At 34.2% G+C, this 14,242-nt stretch overlaps 1 protein-coding gene across 1 annotated transcript; it reads left to right on the top strand.

The window, feature by feature from the left end:
- Positions 1-2,599: 2,599 nt before the first annotated feature.
- On the top strand, positions 2,600-12,932 carry LOC132179068 (protein CHROMATIN REMODELING 25). The gene is made up of 21 exons (XM_059591695.1): positions 2,600-2,828; positions 3,378-3,758; positions 4,053-4,139; positions 4,247-4,487; positions 4,569-4,694; positions 4,800-4,856; positions 4,947-5,033; positions 5,393-5,488; positions 5,715-5,765; positions 7,178-7,252; positions 7,372-7,458; positions 7,890-7,981; positions 8,063-8,195; positions 9,468-9,587; positions 9,740-9,853; positions 9,971-10,054; positions 10,182-10,259; positions 10,339-10,397; positions 10,916-11,105; positions 11,195-11,293; positions 12,328-12,932. Exons 1-21 carry the CDS (start codon positions 2,644-2,646, stop codon positions 12,688-12,690), a joined length of 2,805 nt encoding a protein of 934 aa, XP_059447678.1. The 5' UTR covers positions 2,600-2,643; the 3' UTR covers positions 12,691-12,932.
- The last annotated feature ends 1,310 nt before the right edge of the window (positions 12,933-14,242 follow it).

The raw sequence follows: 14,242 nt of genomic DNA, 5'->3' as shown, positions 1-14,242 counted from the left end.
AAGTTTTAATTTTATCAAATAGATTCCCACGAATGATATGCCATTAATGGAGTTGTTGGTGCAAATTCAATGACTATTGGGCATTGTTTGCTTGGATGTTGGTAAATGGTAAGTTTTATGATTTTTGTGGCTCTAAATTAATTAATATAAGGGGTTGTCATTTTCAGACAAGGGTCCTCTCTCCGGTTCAAATGAATTGAGGGGATCTAGTTGATTATATTTATAAGTGTAAAATTGTTTTTTCATATTCATTAGACAATTTTATCCTTAAAGAAAACTAACTGGATCCAAATCATTTGAACTAGAGAACGTTGACAATTTCTTTTATATCATTGAGGTTTCCTAAGTTCCTTAAATCGTTGATGATCTCTGCCAAATACATTAGCCCATAATAATCAAATAAAAATCTCTTTGGATGGACCCATAAAGTTTAATATCCCCAATGTAAATATATGGAGATATTGAAAGGTGTAGAGAGGTAAAGGTGAATTGTCCACTGTCGATCAATTGCTTCTGAAAGCTTGACACACGCATGCAGGCTTGTTAGAGGTTACATGTTCATGTTCAAGTGATATATGTATAAGGTGAATCCTAAGAAATTGTGTAATGACTCAAACTAATACTTGGGTTGAATAAGTGTTCACAAATACAATGTGAAATTTAAAAATTAATTACAACACAAATAATTATCAAATATTATGAAATTAGTAAATCAATCAACATAAATAATTTGGTAACAAAGTGAAAACCTTTTGAAGAAATCGAGGCAGCCAAACCCAAAAAGCTCATCCACTAATAGTAGACTGAGTATAAAAGATGGACATACTTACAAAACATTTGTAACAGAAAACTTCCTTGTACCAAGCATACAACCTACTTTTTTTTTTTTTTTTAATCAAGCATACGACCAACTTGCTTCTACCGCAATAACTCAAAAACTTTTGGACAGTTCTTCTACCAAGCTTCCTCTTGTAATCTTGAAACTCTGACGGCTGGAGCCTTTTTTTAGAAAGCTTGTAGTGGTTTAAAAAACCACGATTGAGGAGTTCTTGATTTTCGTGTAAGTAGGGTTTATGAACTTGGTTATTTTCTTAAATTCCTAGCTACTATTTTTGGGGATTACAATTCTTGCCATGCAATCCACTAACAGATATGAGAACCCAAACGAGTTGGAGAAGAGGAGCAAATTGAATCTGATCATTTTATAGATTGTGTAAGGCCTAGGAATCGCTCGAAACCCTTGATTCTCAAATCATCCAATGGAATTGAGTGACTCCTGTAAGGCCTAAGAACTGCCTGAAGCTCATACATCATAGGAACCTAAGGCCTGTCAGATTCGGAGGCACGAGCACACTTGAGAAGCCCAAGGCCTAAAAGTTATGTCTCCCTAGGATTGGTCGAATGGCCCGAATCAAAGCTATGCCCAGTTTCATTCAATGTCGTCACTTGTCCTAACCCGGGAGCACAACTCAAAGTCCTCTCTTGCAAGTAGAAGATTCGCACATAGGGCTCACATCATGAAGACTCCCCTTATGCGACTCTAGTTATCCCAACAGCTATGAGTGAGAAAAGGACATGTCATTAGCCCAAGGAAGATACAAGAAGGCCAATGTTAAAGTTACGGCCAAAATTTGACGATACCGGATAGAGTTGCCAAAGTCCAAGTTTCACTCATTGCAGCTAATGCTTCAATTCAGGCCATAGAAAACCATTTCTCAGCCCTTTGATGTTCAAAATCAAACCTCAATTTATATGATTTACCGTTGGGTTTGCGGGGGTGTATTAAGACAAGAGTTCAAGAGACAAATGTTACAAGAACTCAAGTGACAAAAATTACAATTATGGTTGTTATTAATGTAGAAGTAAAAAAGACATGTAAGTGATGTAACGTTTAGACTTATTCTCTATAAATAGAGTGATGCAATGTGACATTGTGGGTTGCAAAGATAAACAACAAGAAAGAAGCAATCCTTCTCAAAAACCTTGAGTCTTTCAAGGATTTAAAATTTTTTTCTCAAAACATAGAGTCTACCTAATATTTGAGGATAAAATATAAAAGAAACCCGAAGTCTGAGTTTTCTTATTGAAAAATTGACAAAATATATCAAAGTGGCATTCTTAGGACTATAAACATATATTTATAGGCCACCAAACTCCTAACCCTAATAGTAATACGAAATAAGTTGTTTTAACAAATTTGCGCTGGCCGTTCGAATGGAAGATTTCTCCATTCGGACGGCAATAAAACAAAACAAAAAACTTGATTTTTATTCTCCGTTTGCAAGCCTGTTCGAACGGGCTAGCGAACGGCCCTCTCTGTAATGCTTTGTTTGCAATTCTGTTCAAATAAGATATCGTTGAATTTGAGATGATCATTATTGAATTTTGATCTGTTGGTGATTTTAAATGTCACACGTTAAAATAATTTATCAAACTAATTTTTTTATAAAAAAAATACTGTTCAAAATGATTTTTGGGCAGCATAAAAGTCCACACAGTTTCGCCGCACGTTTCGTAAAATGTTCGCGCACATTTTACCGCCAAATTACATAAATTTAAATCTGCAACTCTAACAAACAACCAAAAATAACGCGGCGACACTGTCTCAGAACTCGTTCTGAGAAACGAGGAGAGGGTTTTTCCATGGAAGACGAAAACGAGGTGCTCTCAGCTTCCGATCCCAGCGATTCCAGTGATGAATACACAGTCGACCACGAAGAAGAAGAAGAAGAGCTTGAAGACTCCAACAACGAAGATGAATCGTCTCTTGGTCGTTCTGCTCCATCTGATGAAGATCGGAAATCGAAGAACGTCGATGCTCTCTTGAGGTACCATCCATTTTGTTAAACAAAGATTTTAGCCCTAAGATGCGATTTATGTGTCTGTGAATCTCAAATTTCTAAAAAGTAGGAGCTCTTTCATTTCAACTTAGGTTTTTGCATTTTTGTTGTACTATTTGTCGATATCGGCATTCCAATTATAGGATCGGATTTTAACATTTCAATTTACGGATTGGAGTTTGCCTAACGCGAAATTCCATTTGGTTGTGAAGAAAATGGGGGAAAACTGTATAAAATTTAAGTTTACTATTTTTATGGCTTTCGGAATATGTTTATAGCTGGCCTAAGCTATATGCTTGTATTACTGTTGCTGGGGTTTAGTTTCCTGCAACCAATCGGAGCACTAAGTGAACTTGTTCTTGCAATTTATCTTAAGCATCCCCAATTTTTCTGTGTGTAAGCTTTTAGATTCAAGGGTTTGTAGTTGTAGTTGGAAATGTTGATGTAGGGTTTTTAATTGTATTTATCCAATTTAAAAAGGTTTTACTAGTAAATTTTTCTTAAGTTACAATTGGGAGTTGTGGTCATATTTTTCAGGGGTAACCTCGTTGTGAAAAGACAGTCACTGCTTCCACGAGTTCTTTCGGTGACAGAAGCAGCAGCAACTTGTAGAAAACCCTTTAAACCTCCATGCTCAAATGGCTACGACAATAGGAATGAACAGCTTGCTCGTCGTCTCTGTGCCCGCAAACGGTTTGTCCCTTGGGGCTCTTCAGGGCCAGTATTGGTTGCAATTACCAATAGACTGAATATACCAAGTACTGCTGAGAAGGATATAATCGAAGAGAATGTGACTCTGCCACCTGGAATTGAGCCTTTGGTATTGTGGCAACCTGAAGAATCTGAGAATGGGGCTTCTAATTTGGCGCCAATAGAAGTCGACCCATTGCTTGTTCGTTTCCTTCGACCCCATCAAAGGTAATGCTTATGATATTAAATCTAAAAAAATTTATATGCAGTATTGGGTTTATATGGAGAGCTTTTTCCTTTTGGCTACTATATAAATAAATAAATATATATATATAACTGAAACTATTCCTCATGTATTATGATTGTAAACAGAAATCTTGATTTAATTTTGCTTATTTGTCCCTCAAACATCAATCGCAATTTGAATGTTAAAGTGTCCAAGATTTTAGTAATTTGAATCGTGTTTTCAATTGGTTGTGGTTTCTTTTAATTGTTGAGACAGTTCTTTTACTTTAACTGCAGAGAAGGCGTTCAGTTTATGTTTGAATGCATTTCGGGGTTATGTAGTGCAGCGAATATATTTGGATGCATTCTGGCTGATGATATGGGGTGAATATCTCTCTTCCCGATCCCTCTTTATCTTTTTACTCTGGGTATAACCTGTGATATTGTGTCTCCTCCTCATATCTTCAGAAGGTTATGCTTGATCTTTGCAGTTTGGGAAAGACATTGCAGTCAATCACCTTACTGTATACTCTTCTTCGTCAAGGGTTTGATGGGAAGCCGATGGTTAAAAAGGCCATCATTGTCACTCCTACTAGTCTAGTAAGCAATTGGGAAGCTGAAATCAAGAAGTGGGTTGGAGAGAGAGTTCTACTTGTTTCTCTGTGTGAAAGCACCAGAGATGATGTTGTCTCTGGAATTGACAAATTCATAAGTCCCTGCAGCCCCTTACAGGTAAATTTGTGCAACTACTCTGGAAATTTTAAAAAATAAATTGTCATAAAAGATGCACTTATTCAATGAATACTTCCCCAGGTGCTGATTGTTTCATACGAGACATTCCGGTTGCATTCATCAAGATTTAGTCATAGTGAATCTTGTGACCTTCTCATATGTGATGAGGCTCACAGGCTGAAAAATGATCAGACCTTAACAAATCGGGTATATGACATGCAGAAGTTATATTTTTCCTTGTATTATTTTTTATCTAGATGCCAAAATTTTATTATTTTTCTATAATTATCAATACACATTTCTATGGATCAGGCACTGGCCGCTCTCTCATGCAAGCGCCGTATATTGTTATCAGGAACACCAATGCAGGTAAAAGGCACTTGTACAAGATTCTTTTAGATCTTATGATTTAGTGTTCGTTCCTGCATCATAATTGTCTCTCAATACATGTTCCTGCAGAATGACCTGGAAGAGTTTTTTGCAATGGTTAACTTTACTAATCCTGGAATACTGGGTGATGTTGCACATTTTCGCCATTACTATGAGGTGATCTGATTGATTTACTTTTACATATTATTTATAGCTGTTGAGGATGAAATTATATTGTTGAATTGAATTAATCAGTTTTCTACTAGCTGAGGTTGTTTTTCATTTGTTTCTCTCTATTATTTTCCTCATTTTTATTGACGTAGATGCCTAACTGGTTGTTATAACTATCTGTTCTGGAAATTGGTATTGCTCCTTGCCAATATGGAGCTAAGAACAAGACAAATTTGCTGCTAAGTCTGATGCTTCTCTTAAAATGCTAATGGTGTACTCCAAGTAGTCTTATGCGTTTTTTTACTCCTCTTCCTTTTCTATTTTCAATGCATGTTCATTCTGTTTTGAAACTGTGTATCGTGAAGGCGCCTATTATATGTGGAAGAGAACCGACTGCCAATGAAGAAGAGAAGAAGCTAGGTACTGAGCGTGCTGCAGAACTAAGTGCAAGAGTTAATCAGGTAATGTTTTCTAGTTGACATGAAAGCTGCAGAAGTCAGCTTTATCACTTAATGATTGAGAGAGAGTTGTATCAGCATCTTTCACTACTGTGGTCATATATGAAGTTCGAGGTTGATAGTAGAAGTATTTAATTCTATTGAACAGATGGATAGCTAATCTAGGTGTTCAATCAGAATGCATTTGTATATTATTTTTCTCATTTAACTCATCACCATCTACTTGCAGTTTATATTGCGGAGGACTAATGCACTATTATCAAATCACTTGCCACCAAAGGTATGGCACTTGCTTGATCTACCTGGCAAAGTTCTCTCTCTTTCTCTCTCTGTGGCTGCCTTTATTTTCTGACCGGATATGACATTTGCTTTATAATATTTATCTGTTTATTGTGTACTATAGTCATAAGCTGAAACTTTCTGGTTGTATTCAAGGGCACTGTTGGTATTTTATAGAAGAAGTTTGATGAAGATTTATTTTTATGGTATGGCGGGGTTTATTTTTAGTATTAGTGTAGCAAGGGTGCTATAGTTCACTTCAGGAAGAATAGTGAGGCAGTTGCATGTACTTTCCTTCTTTCTTTTTTTACTTTTTTTTTTTTTTTTTTTTTTTTTCTTTTTAACTTTGAAAACAAAAAAAGTGCTGAAATAGCGCAGTCCCCCCATTTGAAGTTGTGGAATTTCAACGGATGTTTCCAAACCTTACAATATTAAATATGAAGTTCCTAGCAGATACAATGCGTGGATTCTGTGTCCTATAAGTTGTCCTCTGGGAAAACCAATAAGTAGGTACTTTTCAATGAGTTACTTAAACAGAACCCCTAGGCGCTGAAGTACTATCCAGTTTGATCAGCTTATTTGACAGCAGGTATATTGCTATCCAGTTTGATCAACTTATTGGTTTGCCTATCCAATGCTTCAAATCTTGAAAGATTTGCTAAGATAGTTTAATCAACTTATTGATTTGCCTTTCTAATGCTTAAAATCTTGAAAGATTTCTTCTTAGCATCGGACAAACATTTTTCTTCATACAAATATGCCATCCTTCTTGGTCTGAGATCAACTTATCAAGAGCATTGTTGGACGATTCCACCTAAACATGTTGTACATGAAGTTGTCTTTCTTTTACCCTGGTCATCTGGCAGTCTAATTGAACTTCATGCAAGTGACATAGTTTACTGAGCAGCATCATCAATACATCACTAACAGACAAGTTTCAGGTTAATTTCATAATAAACTATGAAGCATAATCATAAAACCAAGTTTGATTTGAATGCGGAAGACAAAATATTCTTATGAGTTTATTTGGTCATGTTTGCTTAGGACTGTGATGTTTGGTTGATTTTGATGCTGTTGAGTTCAAGGATTGTACTATTGGAGGTCTAGAAGTTAGTTTTGCCACCTATGATACAATTTTTATTTGTTTACACATTTCCTTTTCTGTGAGAAGTAAAAAATTAATTACTTCAAGATATTCCATGTTGATGGAATAACAATTTAATTGAACCATACCTTAGCATTGCCAGTCAGATGTATTTTCTAGTACAAAATATAGCAAATCTTCTTGATCTTTTGGAAGGTTGATTAGAGTAACCTTTTCTACAAAATTACCTTTTTGTCCGTTTGTGCTGTAAACAATCTTAAAATCAAGGTATTTAAAACCTGCGACTTTTGATTCTTTCTTACTTGCAGATGGTTGAAGTTGTTTGTTGCAAGTTGACTCCTCTCCAATCAGACTTATACAACCATTTTATACATTCCAAAAATGTAGGTTCTCAATCTTCTTCAGCTACTAAACCATGTATTTTTTTGAAAGAAAGTTATTAGTGGTTAATAACAAGAATGTCTGTCTGGACATGTTTGCTATTCCATGTTCCTAAACACAGGTTAAGCGGGTAATTAATGAGGAGGTGAAGCAATCAAAGATTTTGGCTTATATAACAGCTCTTAAGAAGTTGTGCAATCATCCAAAGGTATGAGCTTTGGCAACGGAAAATAATAATCTCCCTGCAATATTGCTTCTGTCAATATCATCTTATGGACCTATTCTGAGAACGAAAAAAAGGGCAAAACTTGAGATGGTTGCATTTGCTAATAGTACGTTCCTGATGTTCTCTGGAGATCTTTTTATTATCCGCTATAACTATCAGGGTTTTTCATTTTGGAATTGAAGAGGAAAATTCATTTCTTAAAAAGGTTAAATTTTGTTTGAAATCTTAGGTCATTATAGGCTTTTGTAAGCACACGATAAGTAGTTTTTTCTACCTTTTTTTAATGTTTCCCATTAAATGTTTGTTTTAACTTTGAAGTGTTGGTCTTAGTTTCGTCCTTATGGAAGATAATGTTATCTTGTAGCTTATCTATGATACTATTCATCCTTACGGAAGATAATGTTATCTTGTAGCTTATCTATGATACTATAAAAAGTGGGAGCCCAGGAACTTCTGGTTTTGAGGAATGTATTCGCTTTTTCCCACCAGAGATGTTCTCCGGAAGGTAAGAATTCTTGTTTATATGTTTTATACCTTGTGTTCAACAATTATAATCTCACAGTTTTCTTGTTCCTTATTTTGCTAGATCTGGATCATGGACTGGCGGTGATGGGGCTTGGGTGGAGTTGTCTGGTAAAATGCATGTCTTAGCCCGGTTACTGGGTCATCTACGTCGGAGGACTGATGATCGTATTGTCCTTGTGTCAAACTATACTCAGGTAAATAAGATAGTGATTTTAGCTACTCGAAGGATTTAGGAGAATGAACTAAGAATCAACCAGTTGTATGTACTATTGCCTTGGGTACAGCTCTTGATGTATTAGTCACTATTCCATTAGGCAGCATGTCATATTTTGTCAGCATTGAAGCTGGTGAGGCTAAAAATATTGTTGTCGTTGCACAAACCTTGCATAGGAAGCTGAGCTGAAAGCATATTATCATATTGTAGTTAGCGCCCTGCCTGGTAGAATAGCCTGGTCAATAACATTATGACTCCCATTTCTGGATTGTGTCTTTTGGAGACTCCTTTTCTGAGCTAACATATACTTCTAAGGATAATACATTTTGTTTACATATCTGTCTATTCAGTTATATCGCTGGTAACATTCACCTCTGTTATGAATCGAAGTCTAAATTGTAACTGTTGATGACAATTTTTGGTTGAAGACTGTTCTATTTTCATCCAAGATGTCATTCTCATTGCCTTCATGCAGTTATTATATGTAATTATTTTGTGTCATTTTTATTGTACTTACGTCAAGGCTTACAGCATTAGGATTTAGGACATTGTTTTTCTCTTCCTCTCACACATTGCTTCTTTGGAATTCGGATATCTAGTCTGTTTGGTTTCTTTTGATATACATTTACTCTTTGTTTATGATAAGAAATGATTCCTGAAAATTTTCTATTTTGTTCGAACAAACTTTTTGGTGCTCACCAACCTACTGCTATGTCACACGAAACATGAGCCTATTTTTGTGTAGAATGTCATTGTCAGTCAAACTTTAACTACTGAAATTTCTCCAAGGTAAATGTCATAACAATATGACCAACTATACGACTCCACTTGCCCGTATTGTTTTGCTTAAGTTTCTTATGTTTTTAGTTTTCTTGTCATCCTACAAGACCATAAGACTCAGTAAATTCTTTTCCTTTTTAAACATAATGTTTGTCAAGATTCCCATCAACTTGGAATCTCTTTCACTCTTTTCTTCACATGTTATTGCTTCATTGAGTCAGAAACCTTCACTCGTTTCTCCATTTAAGTGAAATTCCTGCCATAGCTGTCGTCTGTTAGATAAGTGCCTGCAAGAATTTACAATTTGTCAAACTTCCTTTAGACTAATTAAAACAAATCATTTGCTCATGAGCAATTACAATTACAATTTACTCTTTCAATAATGACTCGGTCTATCAATTATTTATTGTAATGGATTTTCCCCACAGAATTCAATTTGTTTTCCTAAATTAAGGTGATTATGATGTATCAGACACTGGACCTCTTTGCTCAGTTGTGTCGTGAAAGAAGATACCCATATTTGAGGCTTGATGGAACCACATCGATCAGTAAAAGGCAGAAGTTGGTCAACCGCTTCAATGACCCATCAAAGGTGTACTGTTTCTCACTTCGTAAATGTATTTTGGAATTTAGGCTTTCTATTTCGTTTTTTTTTTTTTTTTTTTTTTTTTTTTTTTTTTTTCTTGAGAGCTCTAATATTAGGTTTCTTAGTTGTTAAAATAATTATAACTGATCATCTTGCAGGATGAGTTTGTGTTTCTCTTAAGCAGCAAGGCTGGTGGTTGCGGCCTCAATTTGATAGGTGGAAATCGACTAGTCTTGTTTGATCCTGACTGGAATCCTGCAAATGATAAACAAGTAATAGCTTTTGGTAGACTCGTGATGACGAACTGGGATATGAGTGATAAAATATGCATAATCTTATCCTATGACATAATATCGTTATTGTTTACAATGTGTCCCACCCATTAATAGGCTGCTGCAAGAGTCTGGAGGGATGGACAAAAGAAGAGAGTATACATCTACAGATTTTTGAGTACAGGAACAATTGAAGAAAAGGTTTCAATATTGTGGAAGTAATTTGGATAATACAACCACTATCTTTTATTCCCTATCTGCATTTTCATGATAATTCAGAGCAATTGCGTTAAGATTCTTATTCATAAACCATCTTAATTTCCTGTAGGTCTACCAGCGTCAGATGTCAAAAGAAGGGCTTCAAAAAGTGATCCAGAAGGAGCAAACGGATACCCTTACAACCCAGGTTTGAATTGCTTTGCATGTAGCTTTGTGGTTGACATTTGATCTTAACTGAATGATGTGTGAAACTATCTTACTTTCAGGTGAACTCTCTTTCGATGGAAGATCTACGTGATCTTTTTACATTTCGCGAGAATGTGAGGTAATGTCATTTTTTCTAGTTTTTGAGTTAAATTTTATTGACAAATGCATCACTGCAATGTTGTCTATATGTGTATATGCTGAATGATTTTGCTGAAGGCACAGGTTGTAAAGTCTAATTAACTGTGAATATGTAGTTTTCACATGATGCAAGTGGGGCATTTCTTCATATTTTCCTATGATGGTCTCCCTCTTTTTCTCTCCATCAAACGTAGTACTAATCATAACAGTTGGTCCTATAAAGAAGTTGATCATGGTATCAGTAACTGTGGTACACATGGAGTCATGGATGATACTGGCGGAATAGTTAAGATGAGATGTAATGACAACCTACCTTATGCCAAATTTAATTTGTTTTATTTTTCAATTTTGCTTTCCCAGCCCTCTTAACCTTGTTCCGTTTTCGGAACTGTAGGTTGAAACGCTTCTTTGCTTCAAGATTTCTTTTTCATGCTCGGATAATAATATTGCATCTTTTAGTCCATCTTCCAGCGTAAATATCTACATTTATGTATGTAGGTCTGAAATTCATGAACAGATGAACTGCATCCGTTGCCAAAACTACAATGATAGGCCTGAGAGCATAGAAGAGGAAGATGGAAATCAATCAACAAATATTAGTTCCCAATCTGATCAAGAAACCTCTGATATAGGTGGATTTGCAGAAATTTCTGGATGCTTGCATAAGTTAAAGAGCTCAGAGAAACAGGTTGTCCACATCTGTTCAGTAGATACCACTGCTTCTAATTTCCTTTCTGGTATCTAATCTGATTCTTATCTTTGACATGATGTTTTCAGGTAGGGACTCCTCTAGAAGAAGATTTAGGTAGTTGGGGGCATCATTTTCTCCCAACTTCAGTACCTGATGCTATTTTCCAAGCTTCAGCTGGTGATCAGGTGTGACGATAGTTTGACTTATTTAGTTTAACTGTTTTCTTAAAAGAAAAAAACAAATATGAAAAAAAAAAAAAAAAAAGAGAGAGAAAGAATATCTCCTTTAATTTGGTCACAAAGGTTTACCATGCTTGAAAACTTCTAGATCCTTAAGTATTGTAATATGCCATTATTACCACGCTTGAAAACTTCCTAGATCCTTGAGTAATATAATATTGCCATTATTTCATGAATTAGAAAATGTGTATCAGCTGCACTAACCTTAGTGAAGCATCTGCTGCACAGCATTCACAGTGACCAACTTTTACATCCATTTGTGATAGAAAATAAGTATGAGTAATATTAGAAACTACATTTTTATCATACAATGTTAATTTGACAGTCACAATCAACTATTAGATTTTTTTAACAATGACTGATTCAAGGGTTAATTGAAACAGTAACGTCAGCATTATGGGATAAAAATGTAATTTTTAACAACATAAAAAAAGTATTAGAGTTTTTTATTAGCTAAGGAAGTTTTCTCCCTCCTTCTGTTTGCTTTAAAATAAGAAATTTATGATGCGAGCATATATCATAGCATAAGTCATATCTGCATTTTCTTGGTAAAGGAACCAGCTTTGGCACAAAATTCAGTCACTCGTATGAAAGAGAACTTATTGCATTAGTTTTCGAGTTTTTTTATCGTCTTCTTCTTTTTTTCTTTTTTTTTTCCTTATTTGCGTCAAGTATTCCATGGATGCATAACGCCAGAGCATTTTATGCTTCAAGCATATAATCCATGGCCTATTAGGAGTAATGCTAGACCTATAGTTGGTTTATAATTTTTTTTTTTTTAATTTGTTGACACGTATTAACATATGATTAAAGTCACGCCAACTACTAAAAAAAAATTTAACACTCTTCAATGATATACTGACACGTGTAAGCAAATTGTAAAAGTGTTGTGGACAATTTATAATTCTAACATTAATTGTACATTCTACATCTATATTGTTGTTGTAGATATACATATGACTCGCATGTTGTTGTTCCAGGTGACATTTGTTTTCACAAACCAAGTGGATGGGAAGCTTGTACCTGTTGAGTCAATATGCCCGAAGATGCGAGGAGCAGAAGAAAAAGAGAAGGAATTCAAATCAAAGGAAAACTTGAACAAAAAATCCATGCTATTTTCTCAGCATAAAAAACCGCTACAATCAGTTTTGTCCAATGGGAATTCAATCAAGAGCTCGTTATGTACATTTCCTCAGCCTTTGCCAAGGGCAACCATGAAATCAGTGAGAACTACTCTAAAAGGTTCATCGGATGTATTGAAGACTAAAATCTCTCCGGGAAATCAATTACCGCAGAAAAGATTATCTCCTGATTCTGTAGAACATGATGATGATTTTGAGTAAAGTTTTTCTTCTCATATTCATTTTTGTTTTAAACAATTGGTGAGCAAACAAAGAGGTTATATGTAACAGTATAATTAGTGGGTTGAACTGGATTAGTGGGCTGTATGAGTTAGGCCCATTTCAATTGTAAGAGTTGTTACTTTGTTAGCTTAATGGATGTGTATATAAGGCCCAAAAGTATGATTGTAGCGGTATCTGATTAGTGAAGACTTTATATTTTGTAAATGGAGGTTGAGCTCCTCAGCCTACGATCCATTGAATCCAATAAATTCAATACATACTTCCAATCATTCCAATGCCATTTCATTTCAATTCGTTTCATTCCAATTCCATTTCATTTCAATTAGTTTCATTACAATTCAGTACAATTCCTCTATTTCTAGTAAGTATAGTACTGTTGCATTATAGGAAATGTTTGGTAAACTAGAAAACTGGTTTAGTTTTGGTCTCAAATATCCTCCTTTTAGTATTTGTATTTGGGACATACTATAGATATCTTTAGGAAAATACTAAAAGCACAACTATTTTGTCTAACTTTAGGTCAACTTTTGCCTTATTTTTTAATTTAAAAAATAAAAAAAGTTTTTGAAGCAATAATTTTTATTTTGGTTATTCTTTTTTTTTTTTTTTTGGTATTTTAAAAAAAATGAAAACTGTATTTTACTTCAGAAATTTTTTTGTTATTTCTTAATTTAAAAAATTAAAAAATTAAAAAAATTTCTGAAGCAATAATTTTTATTTTGGTCCTTCTTTTATTTGGTATTTTTTTAAAAAATAAAAAAAAATAAAAAATAAAAAAAAGTTGGCCCAAAGTTGGAGGTGTATCATTCCTCATATCTTTATCATACTTTGATCTTAGTCTTAATATGCTGACGTGTCAAGGTGTAGTAGCACTTGCTAAAAAAATAAGAGGAATATACTCCTTGTATTTTATGTAGCAATTTGGTTTAGTGTTGTTTTTAAAACATCGGTTTGAAAAAGTAGTGATTTCAAAACACAATTAATGAAAATATAATTTTTAAAAATATAGTTAAGCGTTTGATAAAATTATAATTTAACTTTGAAAATTGTATATTTTTAAAAATACACTTGCCTACTGCGTAAAACTGTAAATTTTTTTTCAACATTTTCAAACCCTTTTTTTTTTGGTCAACTGAATACTTTTTCCAATTTTGTTTTAAAATGTGTTTGTTGCCGGATCAAACGCGCTATATATAAATTTCTACGAAGGTGAATAAAAAAAGTATTTTTATGATTTGTTTAATTTAATAAAGAAAAAATTACAGTTTATCTCTAAAAGTTAACAACGTTTTTCAATTCGAACATCAAAGTTTTAATTTTTGCAATCCACCCCTAGAAAGTTTCAATTTTTTTTTCAATTCGACCAATATTGTCCCAAATTTCCCATATTGCCCCTGATTTTTTTTTTTATAAAAAAAAAAAAATTGGGATGCAAAAATGGCCAGATGGCCAAAGAGCCACCCCGAATTGTTTTTAAAAATTTTTTATAAAAAAATAAAAATAATAAAAATTAGGGGCAATATGGGAAGTT

The sequence above is a fragment of the Corylus avellana genome, chromosome ca4 (assembly GCF_901000735.1).
Source record: "Corylus avellana chromosome ca4, CavTom2PMs-1.0".
NCBI classification, from domain to species: domain Eukaryota; kingdom Viridiplantae; phylum Streptophyta; class Magnoliopsida; order Fagales; family Betulaceae; genus Corylus; species Corylus avellana.
This window is presented reverse-complemented; position numbering and strand designations above follow the sequence as displayed.

What these genes read in the sequence shown, in the direction of transcription:
- LOC132179068 (XM_059591695.1), top strand. Translation starts at nt 2,644, where the DNA reads ATGGAAGACGAAAACGAGGTGCTCTCAGCTTCCGATCCCAGCGATTCC. An exon ending in TTGTGTCAAACTATACTCAG is followed by an intron (nt 8,196 to 9,467) that starts GTAAATAAGATA and finishes ATGATGTATCAG; the next exon opens with ACACTGGACCTCTTTGCTCA. An exon ending in GCTTCAATGACCCATCAAAG is followed by an intron (nt 9,588 to 9,739) that starts GTGTACTGTTTC and finishes ATCATCTTGCAG; the next exon opens with GATGAGTTTGTGTTTCTCTT.